At 40.8% G+C, this 16,341-nt stretch overlaps 1 protein-coding gene across 2 annotated transcripts in view; it reads right to left on the bottom strand.

The window, feature by feature from the left end:
- The window catches only part of man2a2 (mannosidase, alpha, class 2A, member 2), a 48,806-nt gene extending 43,094 nt beyond the window's left edge, over positions 1–5,712 (bottom strand). The window contains exons 1-3 of one of the 2 annotated variants that reach the window (XM_062991251.1): positions 4,734–5,712; positions 3,812–4,069; positions 3,044–3,188 (exon numbers count right to left, since the gene is read on the bottom strand). In XM_062991251.1, the coding sequence (XP_062847321.1) occupies positions 3,044–3,188; positions 3,812–4,069; positions 4,734–4,865 (535 nt within the window). In that variant the 5' untranslated portion in view covers positions 4,866–5,712. The remainder of the gene's footprint in view (positions 1–3,043; positions 3,189–3,811; positions 4,070–4,733) is intronic. The other variant, XM_062991241.1, reaches the window with a different exon arrangement.
- Positions 5,713–16,341: the final 10,629 nt, after the last annotated feature.

Here is a 16,341-nt window from a genome sequence, read left to right as displayed (position 1 = left end):
CAATTTGGACATTTAGGGGTGTAGTCTCTTAGGGGTGTACTCACTTTTGTTGCCGGTGGTTTAGACATTAATGGCTGTATATTGAGTTATTTTGAGGGAAGAATAAATTTACACTGTTATATAAGCTGCACACAGACTACTTTTCATTGTGTCAAAGTGTCATTTTGTCAGTGTTGTCCCATGAAAAGATATACTTAAATATCTGCAGAAATGTGAGGGGTGTACTCACTTTTGTGATACACTGTATATGCAGCACTGATGCATGCACAATGGGATAGGTAAGTGTGTTTTGGCGTTCTTACTCTACTGTAGCTGTGCTCTCAATTGTAATCAAGAATCAGCTGAAAAAAATTAAATGACATTTTTAAACTGCAGCATTAATCAAACTATGACTTCAATGTCGGTTATTGGTTAACCAGTTAATTATGGACATGCAGTAGGTCTCTGGCCCTCCACATAACCAAAGGCATTAATTTGATTATGTTTTTACAATGAGATTAACCCTAAAGTTATTATATTTAGATGACACTACTCTGTCTCTGGGGTGGCACAGTGGCTAAGTGGGTTTGATCCCCAGGTGGGGCGGTCCGGGTCCTTTCTGTGCGGAGTTTGCATGTTCTTCCCGTGTCTGCGTGGATTTCCTCCGGAAGCTTCGGTTTCCTCCCACAGTCCAAAGACATGCAAGTGAGGTGAATTGAAGATACAAAATTGTCCATGACTGTGTTCGATATGACCTTGTGGACTGATGGGTCTTGGGTCAAAAGTGCTTCCATAGTGGTGTACGTGTTTTAGACAAGCTTCCACGTTTTCCAATTCCTTAAGTGCTTTACAACCATGACTGAATACGATGCAAGCAAGGCCTTGCTCAGGAGCCCAACAGTGGCAACCTTGCAGTGGTGGAGCTTAAACCAAAAACCTTCCAATTACTAGTCTGGGATCTCGATCACTGAGCTACCCCTGCCTGATTGAAGCCTTGATAATGTGTACTGAGTAAGACAGTACGGAGTCTGCCTTGCTGAGAGTAGTAAATGATATTTTAATGCATGTTGATTCTAGGGAGCTCACAATTTCATTACTGCTGGATCACGACCATGGACTTTTGATTAACAGGCTTAATAAGTGGGTAGGTGTTTATCTTATTTATCTAAAAGAAACGTTCAGTCTCTGTTAGTGACAAGACAGCTTCCACTGCTGCTTTGACATGCAGGGCACCCCATGGGCCCAATTTTACTGTCACTTTATATGCTTCCATATAATATTTTTTTTAATTACAGTTTCAAAACCTTATTTCTTATTCTGATTAGCCCTCTGACAGCAGTAGATTAATCAGTTGAATAGATTGGCCCTGACCATACCTCTAGAAATCTGCAGGTTGCTTTGGGTCCACTAGCTTCTAATGTTCAGCCTCACCTTAGAAATCAAGTTTTTTTTTTTATTCTGGACAAATTTTTACATTTCTAATTTTTGCAGAAATTATTTTGGGTTTTGAATGATTGGCAATAATGCTTCAGTATGAAGGTCAAATTTTGGTAATCATCTTATAAAAACTATACTAATGTTGTCAGGAAGAGCTTTAATACACTGAATGCATCTTTATTCATTATGGTTAGCTTTTTAGTTAGCGCTTGTTATGAACTGTTTGTGACTATGTTCTGATGCTAAACTGGTTCTCTAAACAGTAGCTCTGTGGGTAGCACTGTCACCTCACAGCAAAAAAAGGTCCTGGGTTCGATTCCCAGATGGAGTGGTCTGGACCATTTCTGTGTGGAGTTTGCAAGTTCTCCCCATGTCTGCATGGGTTGCCTCCCACAGTCCACAGACATGTAACTTAGATGAACTGGAGACACAGAATTGTCTGTGACTGTGTTCGACAATGAACTTGAACTGATGAATTGTGTGTAACCTGTAACTACATGTTCTGTCATGTAACCGAAGCGTAAAACATGACATGACATTAAAGTCCTAACAAACAAACAAACAAATATTACAGCCATGTTCACAACTAACAATCATAAAGAGCTTCTGGTATGAAGCTAAGAGATATGTTTTACATTTCAATGGGATGATAGTTGGTTATCAGTTAAAAGAAATTTGCATCCCTTGTATGTAGCCCTTTTTGGAGACAAAAATGTATTCTTGCTTTTGTGTCTTTACGTTGCAACTATTGTAAGGCATTGTTCACTTGCCTTTGGCTTGACTACAGATGATACAAAATACTGCTGCGCAAAAAACGTGTATGCATTTTCTTGCTGAATACCAGTGAAGTTCAGAATAGATTTTAAATTATTAGTCCTAACCAACCAGGCTTTACATGGTAAAGCCCTGAAAATATTTTGGAACAGTTGGCTAAAAACAAGATTGCAAGGTATTTTAGGTCTTCTAATCAACAGCTAATGGAAAAGTTGCAACAAATAGGTAGACTGCATGTTTTGCTGCAGGTCTTTTGTGTGATATTTATGCTTTGTTCATTTGTGAGGTGGTGTGGCATAACAGTAAGAGCCTAGATCAGGGCACCCTTAGTGCTGGCCCCAAGCCAGGATAAATAAAAAGGTTGTGACTGGAAGGGCATCCGGCATAAAAACTGTGCCAAATCAAACATGCGGTCGAAACAGGCAGCTGAAAGTAATCGTTCATTAATTCATATGTTTTGATCATTTATGCTTATTTTGTTAATTAGTTTTTTTTTTATTGTAAAGTACTTTTGTAATTTCTGTTAAGTAAAGTCTTTCACAAATCAAGATTAGCAGCAATACAGATTTCCCATGAGGGATTTAGCTCCACATTGTTCAAAATCAATTCCACTAAAAGGACAGAAATATGTTTTATCAGATTATGGGTAACTTTAATGGTGGAAATATTAAAGGCTGAATTAATAAAAAAAATTTCAGTGTCCATTAGGACTGGTTACTGAATTGATTAAAGGTCAAATTACAAGCATTTATAATCATTAATGTCTGTGTCACACCATTTGCGCATGTGCGCTTCCAAAGGTCAGTGTATCCAGCGCAAAAGACAACAATAAAAATCAATAGAAAGTACCCACCTGGGTCATTGTGGGAATGAGGCACCACAAACACTTGCAAGGGTTCATTGTCCCACTCTGTGTGCTCATATGTGATATCAAAGCCCTGCTTCCAGACCCCTCCATCCACATTATCAAAGTTCAGTATGGAGTATACATCCAACATCTATAAAACACACGCAGTAGAGCAACTTACATTAAAACATATGATATAAAGCTTAATATGAAATGATTTGCAGCAAAAAGCAATTAAAATTCATGACCATGTTTCCTCGTGTTAAAAATGCTGCACACACAGGCGCCCAGGTGGTGCAGCGAGATATTCCGTTAGCACACCAGCGCCGAGATTCTGAACTCCTTGGTTCGAAACTTGGCGTTGCCACTGGTCAGCTGAGCGCCATCTAGCAGGCATAATTGGCAGTGCCTGCAGCAGACAGGGTTCTGCTAGGGTGGGATTATTAGGACAGGACTATGTGGGTGGGGTCTTCAAACGCTGTGTAAGGACCCTGATTGGCAGATAGAGAGGCGCCTGTGCAGAGTGCATAGGTGAAAAAGGGTTCCGCTAAGGGCTGCGCACGAGGAAGCATAAGCAACACCCTCCTAATATACCCTCCTCGACTGCAATCGGGGTCCCCCAGCAGCGGAAGACAGATTGACTACACAACTGACTACAACTGGGAGAAAATGCATAAATAAAATAGAAAAAAAAATGCAGCACACACAAAGTGGTTTTCCCAACCATGCTAAACAAGCTTCTCTCAAAACACAGCATTTTTTAAGCACACTCGCCTGCAGGTCACTTCGGCCACGGTGGCCCAGTGCAAACTGGCAGTCTTGGGGCTTGACAGAGAGAAAATTGGGCCTGCCGTCAAGGGGGAGCACCCAGGAGCCGTTGGCACTGCGGAATGGAAGGTGGCCGCTCGGCGAGATGGCACCCGTGTCTGTAAGCTCCAGCACAGAATCTTTAATATGGCTGATGATCTGGTGATTCTCCTCCAGAAGCTGCTCCAGCTGCTCAATTCGGTTCTGCAACACTGAAATCTGGCTCTAAAAAGAAGAAGTAAGAAAGAAGGGTGGGTGTTATTTACCACAACAGTTCTACAAAAGCACAGGTTTTCGATTAATAACATTTAGTATCTTCAGTCTCTGCTTTTAATCTTTTGTTCATTTGTGAGCTAGTGTGGTGTAATAGTAAGAGCCACACTGCTGGTAACAACAGTGCCAGAGTTTCACAGGTTCAAATACTGGGCTGGGCTCACAAACCACAAGGTGCATTTGGTTACATGTCAGTGCACCCTTACTGCCGGTACCAAGCCTAAATAAATTGGGGCATTGCTTCCAGAGAGGAATGTCACCTTTATTCAGTCTCTGGTCAAATACATTTGGGGTTTAAGAATCTAATCTGTAACCGCAAACCAAGCCTGCTTTGTGTAAACTTCTGTCGTCAACTTATGCAAAGCATGGCAGGTGTGGCAGAGGAAGCAAGCCATAATCATTTTTCTTCTATATAAATACTGTACAGTTTCCTCACAATTGTGTTTTATGTCTATCAAATTACACTGTTTTTTAAATGAGCTATTAAATTTGAGGACACCACCTTTGCTTCAGCAAAGCCAACTTAAAAATGCTAAAATGTACGGAAAATGGAACATTCAAATACTAGTAACACTGTCAAATTAATGAACAAAATTCTGTCCTTCAGCATTCTTACCCTTGGAAAATTTCCTCCATCCTGTCTCTTGCCTGAGTCAGGCTGGACACGATCCAGCATTAGATACAGAGAGAAGACAGCCACACAGAAGATGGCCCCGCCACATACAGTCACCTGCTTCTTGAGCTTCATTCTGTCTTTTTAGTCTTGAAGCTAAACTTCATAAAAAGGGTGACTTGGAAATCCTTGCAGATTAAAAGTCCCGCCAGAAGGTCCAAAGGTCAAGCTTTGTCAGCAGGTTTTCATGTCCTCCCATACAGCACCATAGCAGTCCAGTCTCCGGAACAGGGGTCAAGATACTGGGCAGCAACAATAGACTAAAATCCCCAATTCCCAAACTTATCCTTAGCTAGCAAAATCCAAGGGACCCCAGACAAGGAGTCTACTGTAGCCACATAGTGTTTCAGTATAGATGTGCATTCCGTTTAAATCAAAAGGCTTGATCCGATCGTCGTACTCCTGAGACTGGGTCTTTCTTAGTAGACTGTACAGACAAAGGCATTGCAATAAATGCAGGTTTCCACACTCAGCTGTGTGAAATAAAAACTTGGCTAATCACATTCCCCCTTTTCTTAGTAAAATGCCAACTGAACAGATGATAGAGCACTGTGTGTGCGAGGTCACAGTCCGACAGAGCAAACACAGTAAAATCAACCCTATGCTAAGGATAATAAGTGATGTCTGCAGATTTGCATGCTCTGAAGAAAGTAAAGCCCACACACTGAGAAGTCAAAAGTGAAAGAGTAGTCAAAATCCATGCATGTAAAGTGACTTTTTGACTCAAAGTTTGACACAGCCGTTGAAATGATTTAAAATTGATAGTCCAACATTCAAACTCACTTTACCAGTTTTCAGAACCTAAACAAAAACATTTTTTGACAGCTATGAAAACAAAATGAGACACAGTACAGACTCAGTTCTGGAACATCTGTTTTGAGCTGCAGTCAGTCAGATTTAAACCAGTGTTGTTGTGCAAGTGAAAACTGAGCTCTTTCCTGTGTGTTTTTACACTGCCACTGCTCCAGCATCAGGATCCACAGAGCAAAGGAAGCACCTGTGAAAACAAAAAAACACTTCATGTGTCAAGTAGACTTATTGACACTTTCCTTTCCAATGCATTTTGCAGCATTCAGCTATTATTGAGTGAGGACAATGAAAACCATTACAATAATAAAACAACATAAAAATATTTCAACATGAATAGTTAGTAAACCACCATTAGTAGCTTAATTTCTACACTATTGGCTGAGGCTGACATGACAATGTGACAATGATACTTCAATTATGATACAGCTTTCCAAGAAATGCAGAGTTTATCAGGCATCAGTGCCTTTATAACTGTAATACAACAATTTTTATATGCCTAATCATCAGATATAATATTACATATTATTAGAGATGGGACGATCGATCGGCTACGAATCGGTATCGGCCGATTTTTAATCAAAATCGGCGATCGGCGATATTTCCTAAAAGTAGCCGATCCGATCGTGTGATATATAAAGACCATGTTAAGTTAACAGCTCAGTGGATTGATCCAGACTTTGAGCTACGAAGCACCAACCATCGCATCAAAATTCGTCAACAATCGTACAGAAACCACAGTGAAAGCTCTTACGATGTAATTTTGCTGATTGTAATATTTACTTTAAAAAGATAATTTAACCCGGTCACATCTGAGTCGATTCTATCAGCACGTTATATAAACTCCTGGTTCACTTTGGTAAATCGTAAGTGGTTCTTACTTGTGATGTAGATGAGAACAGAAAACGTTACAGAGCCAATCCGAGGCAAAAGTTTATTCATTACCAAATTCGTTAGTTCAGGATCATCTGCTGAACTTTTAGCTCCTTAGATGGAACGAGTCTGACTCGGTTACAGATCTGTGGTAATAGCAGTTTAATTAAGCTTTTTAATTAAGCTTTTTAATGTAAGAGAGTCACACAAAAGTTCTGTAGTAGCTGGTGTTTATTTAAAACCACGACATTTAATTAATAACAGTAAACACGGAGAGATAACTGAGAAGAGAAACTTACGCTTCACATAAAAACGAATCAACTCATGAATCAATGAATCACTTCTAGCGATACTGTGAACAAAGCGTCTCTTCTAAAGGCACAAACACACACACGCGCGCGCTGCTCCGGTTTATCTTTACTGTGAGGCTCTTTTTACGTTTATTTACTGCTAAATAAATAAATAATTGTCTTGTTTAAAGCTAAATTTTTTTATGCCAAATCTTGTTAGAGGAATAATGACCGGTTTTACAAGACCAAACGTAAGTGTACTATACCTCCTCTCCCCCACCTTTTTCCTGCACTTGAATTTCCATTACAGACTTCACACATATGTATATATTTATATATAGTATATTTATTGCATTACATAGTCAATATTGTTTTGTTTTATTTTATTTTACTCTATTTTATGTACTCTATTTACTGTATTTACTCTGTACTGAAGCTAGTGTTACACCTGAATTTCCCCCTTGGGGATCAATAAAGACATTTTAATTGTATTTACAGTCATGGCAGTACAGTCAGAAATCATCAATTAATACAAATAACAATTAACTATAAAACTGTTTAATCAGTCAGAATGTTTATGTGAAAAATTACTGAATTTGTAAAACCTTATTTTTACACTAGATCCTGCACATCTAGAAGGTCTATAAAAAAACTATTTCTGTCAAAGCACAGAACTCTTCACCAATCTATTTTTACCATTAAGTAACACAAATGACTATATTATTGTACAAATACATACATTACATTATACTGTATTTAAAACCTTTTACTTGTTGTAAGGGTTCTGCAGCATGACAACATTGCATGAATCTCTAATGTACACAGTGTTTTTCACTGTAAAAAGTAACTAGACATCAAACTTTAGTATATGTATAAACTTTGAGTAGTTTTTTGTAGTTTTGCTTCGTTGTTTTGTCTGGCTTTTCTCAAGTTTGGGGTGGTGGGTGGCTTAAAGCAAAACTACACCAAGACTAAGAAAATAACTAAACAAATCATTTGTAGCAGACAATTTACTTTTTAATTATTTCACATTGTAAATATGTTAGTACTAAAGTATAATGGCATTAAAGTTAAGTATAAAAATAAGCATCAGTATTATTATTATACATGTATATGTGTACTTAAGTATATTCATACACACGCATATGTATCCTAATGTATATATGGCTATATTGGCCCAATCCAATGTGCAATACTCATCACTTATCACTTTATATTTATTATTTAATCTATATTTAATCTGGACCATGTACTGTATACTTGGAACTGCACCTTCCTGCACTTTTAATTCCATTCCATTTGTTTATTTACACTTAATCCATCCACATAGTAAATAAATAACTACTTTGTAGTTATGCAATATATGTGAAACTTAGGTTACCTTCAATCTGTGGAAGTGTTTGTACTTTTTCGAAATTATATTGTTGTAATTTTTTTATAGTGTGTATTTGATTTTATGTACAATGCTACCGGGATCAATCAAGTATCTATCTATCTATCTTTCTAAGTAATTAGTGTATTTAGTAAGTACATTTTCTCATTATATTATTATATTTTCTCATTTGTAAACTGAAATCCCTGATTATGCCGCATTGCTTTGCACTATTCAAATCCACTGTATGCATATATGGCCCTATAAATGTTTCTATAGTTATTATCTAGTATCTCATTTACATTCTTACAGCTGTTGGTTTCTCTGAAAGCTACCAAACAAAGTGCCATTGTACAACTAGGAAATAATAGAAATAACAGGAAATAATTTACACAGAAATTAAAAGAAACTAAAGCATTTACACCATCTACTTTACAGTAACCACAAAACCGGTGTTTGTACTTCAGTTGTACTCCAGTCATCTGGTTTAAGAGTAGATTACTGCATGAAGTCATGAACTTTAGTGGGCATTCTCAGGTGAGGGGTTTTTATTGGTAGTGGAAGCGTTTTTGGTTTGTTTTCCCTCAAATCGTGTATCATACAGGGTTTAATGGAAAATAAAGAATCGTATGTTTAAAACGTTGTTATTAGACAGACGTTTGTATTATAAATGGAAAGCTCGATAAGTTTTATGAAAGCTCGATGATAAAGTTCAGTTGTGACGCACACGGCTCAAAGTGACTTAAGTTCAAGATTTCCTCGTTCACTGGAAAGAAACGACTTTGACTGGGCTAATTACTGACTATAAACAAACAATATTTAGCTAGATATGGGTAAATACATCTCTCTACTTGGTTTCTGATTTAAATGAGTTCTTTAATGGAAAGAATTGTACCTGAATGAAAGATAACCCCCCCGGTAAACACCAGGTAGTGAGCTTAATCCAGTCACTACAGTCTCGTGCTAGCTCCATCAGGCTAACAGTCAATTCTCTCCCAGTGCTCAACATTGCTCCACTCACCTGGTGTAAGCTGCTATAAAGAGCCGTGCCTGTCACCGTTCTTCATCATTCAGCGCCCAAACCACCATTACAGCACTGCATAGCATAATGGACCCAGAACTGCTGTCTAATCCACACCAACACTGTAATCTTCAACCCTAATCTCCTCATCCGGCGCTGTCCCACTGCGCATGCGTCAATCTTCTCGGCGCTGCAATGCACCCTGGTATGCTGAGGCGCTTTTGGATTGGTAGACGACTGCACTGTTGCTGTTTTTGTTGTCTGTTGGTTTTTCATTATAATTATGCGTTTTATGTAGTTTTTATTTAGTTTTGCTTGACTGTAACATGATTTAAATTCTCATTTTAAAATTCATAGATGGTCTGTAAGCTGCTGCTCCTCCAAACCCAGAGAGCAAAACTGAAGGTGAAGACTAGGAAAAGAATGTAGAAATTGCACAGTGTTTTGTCAAGCCCTCTTTTTATCATCATTTTTTATCATTAACAGTGTATTAATAATCATATCATCTTTGGCTGTCTCTACTCCTCCAGCCTGGCAGCTCCATCCTCAGCCCCTTCTCCTGATAATACTCTCATCCCTCCTTCTCCACAAGCCCAAACCATCTCAATCTTTCCTTCTTAACTTAACTCTTGTTCATACTCATCACTTCCATTGAGAAATGCAGCATAATTTCTTTGCCACCTCCAGCTCCCTCTCCTGTATTTTTGTCAGTGCCACCACCTACAAGCCATACAACATAGCAGGCCTTACTAATGTTCTCCTTTTTCTGGCAGATACCCTCCTATAGCAAGTCACTCCTGTCACACTTTAAGAACAACGATAATTGTATATTGTATTAAGACAAATACAGGGGTTTATTGTTTAAATTTAATATTAAAAGTCAACGATAAAGTTTTTTGTGTAGTAAACTGTGATGATACCGTTCATATTATTAACCCTTATTAACCCATGGTCTCACCATGTGTAGAAAAATATTTCTTAGCATTTTTTAGTTTCTTTGGACTTTTAATGAGCCTCTACCTAACAGTTGAGATGATCACCAAAATGATGCAGCTTTCATGGATGATTTTTCAGCTGCTAGCTTCAAGTTGACAATTAAATTAGAAAGGCTGTTTTCTCAAAACCATCTACCAATATTTTTGAGTTTGAACAAATGTCAGCCAAGAAGTAGGTATGGCCCAAACAAGATTTTTAAATTGCAGCTTATTTTTGCCCAAGTATTTAGACTCAAAGTAAAGTCAACCAAATGGTTTAGCAGACTATTAAAGGGTTGTGATGTATAACATTATATCATGCTAATGTTTAGTACAATCTTAGTATTTAAACCACTGCTACCCAAGAGATGCATCTTTAACAATTTCCTGAACATACACAAGAACAAAAATACTTATTTATTATTTTAAAAAACTAGTCATTGGGGGTGTAGGTATCAGTGCACTCTTAGTGAAAGACCTAAGCCTGGATAAATACAGAGGGTTGTCAGGAAGGATTTCCATTTGAAGATCAGATGTCAGAGCTACAAACCAGATTGGTCTGGCCCAGATTTACTACCACTGCTACCAGTACTGTTGACCAGCAGGATACTGGTGAAAACTATGCCTTATCTTGCCCAAGGACGAGAAGAAGAAGGAGAGGGGAAGGGATGGTCTGAGGCAGAGAAAGTGGTAGAAGGGTAGAAAGGTGGTGGTGAGAGTCAGAACTTTAAGTAACTTGAATTTCAACCTGCAAACACCAGTCTAACAATAATGGTCTTAGTATAAGACAGAAATTAGAGAATGTAGTTTTATTCAACTTTCAAACACACTAACATTTTCCGTTGGTTTCTGCTTAAACTTTCACAAAAAGGGGGTTACAAATATTGTTTATGGTAAACAATGTAAACACAGATAGAAGAAAATTATGAATATTTTGAAGCTCTATATAATTATTTAAAGGATTTAACTGTATCTTACTGTATATTTTAATGTTTTAAAAATAGATTTTTTGTAAACATCATATGTTTTCTATTTTATAAGGACAGTGAAAGACATAAATAGGACATGCAATTGTGTTTGGCAACTTTTAAAACCTGTTTTACAAACAAAGCTGTAGGTGTGCATTACAGCAGGCATTGAGTAAGTGTAAACAGAGACAAATGAGCACACCCAAAATGCAATGTGTCTTGCACTTCATGTGGATCGTATGCTGAAATCCTTTAACCACAATATAATTTACCAACATATTTATAGTCTAATAATTAAGATGAATTTAATTTAAAACTTAATTTAATGCAGTTGCATCATTAAATCTAATTCAGGTAAATTAAAAAAAAAGTATTATACATAAAAACAATGTTGCCTTATGTAGACTGGGTGACCCAGCAGGTATTGTGAACTCTTATCTGGAACTTATTTACCATTACAACAGAGATAAAACAGTACTGCACTTTATTGATCTGTTCAGCTGTGTTAACCTCTTGTCATTGAGGTATTTGACTCTGTATTTTGACTTGGGGTTTTATTCCCTGCACTTAATATTTAACCCTGTGTGAACCAGTAAAGTAAAACATGACATCATAGCAGCTCTTTCAACATTACATATAGAAAGTATAGTACTGTACAATATGTGCTAAAGTACTTAGATAAAATGGTTCATAGTTTAGAGCTCTAAAATGTAATGAGTATTAACAGAATAAAGACCAGCACTGGACATCTTTTGGTGTCATGGCTATAGCCTTAACATTTGGTAGCACAACATTGGTAGTAAAACTTTGGCTAGGAATTTGCATTTTTTTTGCATTTTGTTGAAACTTGCTCCTGATTCACTGGGCAGTATTCACTATGCAAATCTATGAAAGATTGTGTGAAAACGTAAAACTGCAGTCTCAAAAAAGTCACTTTGTTCACTTTTAACCTTTTCTGTCACTTTCTTTCTTTTAAAGTATGCATTTTCAGTGTTATTAATGTGACATTTGAGCAGATATTGCAGTCAGCATCAGTAAGGACAGTTTGCTATTCCTTTCTATAATGATTTTGATTAAACCTAGTAAGGGTAGCACGTACAAACTTACCGGAAACACTAGTGGAAAGCTGGAACAGGCCACCAGTCATACACACCCTTACACATTTATTCACTCTCATACTAAGGGGCAAATTAAAGTTGACAATTTACCTTCTACATCTTTTTGAAAAGTGTACTTGAGAAAGTCTACAAAATCCTGAGTACAATAAGGGAGAACATACCAAAACTTTACATATTGTGACTGTATGGAAAGATACATACAACCCAGTCTCCTAGACCCCATGTAGCTGTGTGTTATCCACTCTACTAGCCATGCTTCTGTGTAACCAGTATGCCTATAGCAGTTTGTTATAAGTGGAATATTTCACATAAGTGTACTGTGGAGATAATACATTTTATACAAAATATGTTTTTGCAAAACAAAAAAAAAAAAAAAAGTCATGCATGATCATTCAAGGTAGCCTAATTAACAATAAAATTTCAGTTTTGGTATTGTAACGGTATGGGCTATGACGGACAGGAAGAGCGGACACATGCAGAGATGTGAAAACCAATAATATTTTAATAACAAGACCAGACAAGAAGAACAAGACAAGGGTACACAAAACTAAATACACAACCTCTGCTAAGCTAACTGATAAATGCTAAACAAACAAAGAAGAATGCTAAACTAACAAAAGTTAAATTAGATACACATGAAACCTAAATACTTAGCTAAACATGAACTAAACAAGACTAAATAAGATTAAACAGGACTACAGGCCAAGGCTGACTAACAGGTTAAACAGACTAAACACAGGCTAAACAAGGATAACTGACTAAACAAACTAAGCAGGCTAACAAGTACCAAACAGAGACTAAACAGGCTAACAGGCTAATTATGCTAACAGACCAAACAAACAGAAGGCTAAGGCACAGACAAGAGTGCAACAGAACTGAACAGACTAAACATGACAAAGGCAAAGACAAGAACAAACCAGAATAGATCAGGATCTATATGAAACAGACAGAGATACATCAGTCAAACAGAGTAACCATGAAAATAATCTCCAACTGTCTGTGCTCCAGTGCACCTCTTAAATGGAGGGCAGCTGGAGCCAATTAGTTCAAAAGAACCAATCATGAGAGAGGGTGTGGCAGGAGACGTGTGCACACAGAGAGGGGGACGTGGCACACAGGAGCTCCAGAGCACAGAGGGGCTGTAAACATGACAGTACGCCCTCCCCCGAAGGCATGACTCCTGGCGTGCCCAAAAAACTCAGAACAAAACAATGGAGGTCCTGGTCCCTGAGGGGGAAATTTGAAGTCCTCAAGAAAGTCTTGAGGCAGGCATGACAAAAGTGCAGTAACTTGGGGTGCCGACGGAAATCCAGAAACGCCGTCGGGGGGCGTCAATGAGAGTTCAGAAGCGCCATCTGGGGGTGCTGACGAGGAACCGGAAGCGCCGTCTTGGGGCGCCGACGAGAGTTCAGAAGCACCGTCGTGGGGTGCTGACGAGGAGCCAGAAGCACCATCTAGGGGTGCCGACGAGAGTTCATGAGTGCCGTCGGAGGGCACCAACGAGAGTTCAGAAGCACGCTCTAGGAGTGCTGACTTAACAGGAGCGCCATCTGGGGGTGCCAACTCAGGAACAGGATCGCCGTCAGGAAGCACCAACACAGAAACAGAAGCACCCTCAGGGGGCGCCAACTTGGGAACAGAAGTGCCATCAGGTTGCACCAACGAGGAAACAGAAGCGCCATCGGGGAGCGCCAACGAGGAAACGGAAGCGCTATCGGGGGGCGTCTTCGAGAGTTCAGAAGCACCGTTAGTGGGTGCCAACTTGGAAACAGGAGCGCCATAAGTGAGGGCCAACTAGGGGACAGGAGCGCCGTCAGGGAGCACCAACATAGAAACAGAAGCGCCTTCAGGAAGCGCCAACCAGAGGACTGGAATCCCATCTAGAAGTGCAAACATGGAAACTGACGAAGAGTCATCAGGCATCAGCTGCGTGGAGCCGGGCGAAGAGGCTTCGGGAGTCAGCTGCGTGGAGCCGGGCGAAGAGGCTTCGGGAGTCAGCTGCGTGGAGCCGGGCGAAGAGGCTTCGGGAGTCAGCTGCGTGGAGCCGGGCGAAGAGGCTTCGGGAGTCAGCTGCGTGGAGCCGGGCGAAGAGGCTTCGGGAGTCAGCTGCGTGGAGCCGGGCGAAGAGGCTTCGGGAGTCAGCTGCGTGGAGCCGGGCGAAGAGGCTTCGGGAGTCAGCTGCGTGGAGCCGGGCGAAGAGGCTTCGGGAGTCAGCTGCGTGGAGCCGGGCGAAGAGGCTTCGGGAGTCAGCTGCGTGGAGCCGGGCGAAGAGGCTTCGGGAGTCAGCTGCGTGGAGCCGGGCGAAGAGGCGTCCGGAATCAGCTGTGAGGGACCCTTGCGAAGAGGCGTCCGGAATCAGCTGCGAGGACCCTTGCGAAGAGGCGTCCGGAATCAGCTGCGAGGACCCTTGCGAAGAGGCGTCCGGAATCAGCTGCAAAAACACTAGAGAAACATCCTTAATCAGCTGCAAAGACCCTGGAGAGGCATCCGAAGTCAGCTGCTTGGACCCTGGAGCGGCGTCAGAAGTCAGCTGCTTGGACCCTGGAGCGGCGTCGGAAGTCAGCTGCTTGGACCCTGGAGAGGCGTCGGAAGTCAGCTGCTTGGACCCTGGAGAGGCGTCGGAAGTCAGCTGCTTGGACCCTGGAGAGGCGTCGGAAGTCAGCTGCTTGGACCCTGGAGAGGCGTCGGAAGTCAGCTGCTTGGACCCTGGAGGGACGTCCTGAATCAGTTGCTTGAAACCTGAAGATTCATCTTTAATCAGCTGCTTGGAACCTGGTGAGGTTTCTTGAATCAGCTGCTTGGAGCCTGAACAGGTGTCTTGAATCAGCAACTTGGAACCTGAAGAGGCTTCTTGAATCAGCTGCTTGGAAACTGAAGAGGTTTCTTGACTCAGCTGCTTGAAACCTGGAGGCGGCAGTAGCAGAGCTGAAGGAGAATTGTCTGTAGTAGACTGTGGCTTGAACTCTGCAGGCTGGAACATACCGGTTGGAACTTTGACAGGAAACAGAACTGGAGAGGACTTGGAACTGTTCGACTCTGTCTGGGTGGCAGGAGGGCCCGAATGTACAAACAGACCATTTTTGAAACCCTGACCTGCTGACTTATACTTAGGATTGACAGAGACTGATGAACTTGGAACAGGACTAGACAAACTAGAACTCAAGGAACCTGACTTAGACACAGTCAGCCTTGGACAGACTGACCCGGGCAAGACATGATAGACTGACTGACGATCAGACAAACCAGAATTCACAGAAACGGAAGAAGATACATGACGGACTTGGACAGACGGACAAGACATGACGGGCTGAATGACTGAACTAGCATGATCACACAAATTAGTGTTTACAGAATCTGATAAAGAAATAGGACAGATGGACAAGACAGGACAGACTGTAAAGATGGACTAGGAACAGGTAAGATCGACAGACTAACAGAAATAACTAAATTCAGGGGACTAACATGAACAGACAAACATGGCGACATAGGCTGAACTGGCAGAGGACTGACCTGAGTCTGGGTACTAGACATAGTTACAGGACTAGTGTGAACTAGCGAACATGACATGGACTGGTCTGACTTCGACACTGGCGAACGAACATAACCGAACTGGCAGGATACAGTCATAAACTTTCCTAGACAAAGACTTAGACTGACTACAAGTCAAGGAAACAGACGGAACCGGCATAGGACTGACCTGAACCTGAGTACCTGGAACTGGAGCTGGTGAACAAACAAAAGGACCCCCGGAGCCCTTGGGGTCGAAACAAAAAACAGAACCAAAAGATTTTTGGCTGGCTCCTAACGTGGACATGGGACGGTCACGAGCATTAGTAGCGGGCACTGGCACCCGGACCACATCAGCAGTGGGCACTGGGGGAAATTTAACATCCTCAGTGGTCACTGGATGCCGGGTATAAGCTGCAGTGGGCGCTTTGCTGCGTGAAAATTTGGCTCTCATGAGGCCCTCAAAATCCTTCACCGAGTTCAGCACAACTCCCCTGTCAGACCAAAGCTGCTTAGCCCACTCACGAGCAGCACCCCTCAGTCTAGACATCATAAATCGTACCTTGTCGATTTCAGCTGGCTGGGGGTCCAGAAGTTTCTGCAGGTAGAGCTGGCTCTGCA

This window comes from Trichomycterus rosablanca, chromosome 1, assembly GCF_030014385.1.
Source record: "Trichomycterus rosablanca isolate fTriRos1 chromosome 1, fTriRos1.hap1, whole genome shotgun sequence".
Taxonomy (NCBI): Eukaryota; Metazoa; Chordata; class Actinopteri; order Siluriformes; family Trichomycteridae; genus Trichomycterus; species Trichomycterus rosablanca.
This window is presented reverse-complemented; position numbering and strand designations above follow the sequence as displayed.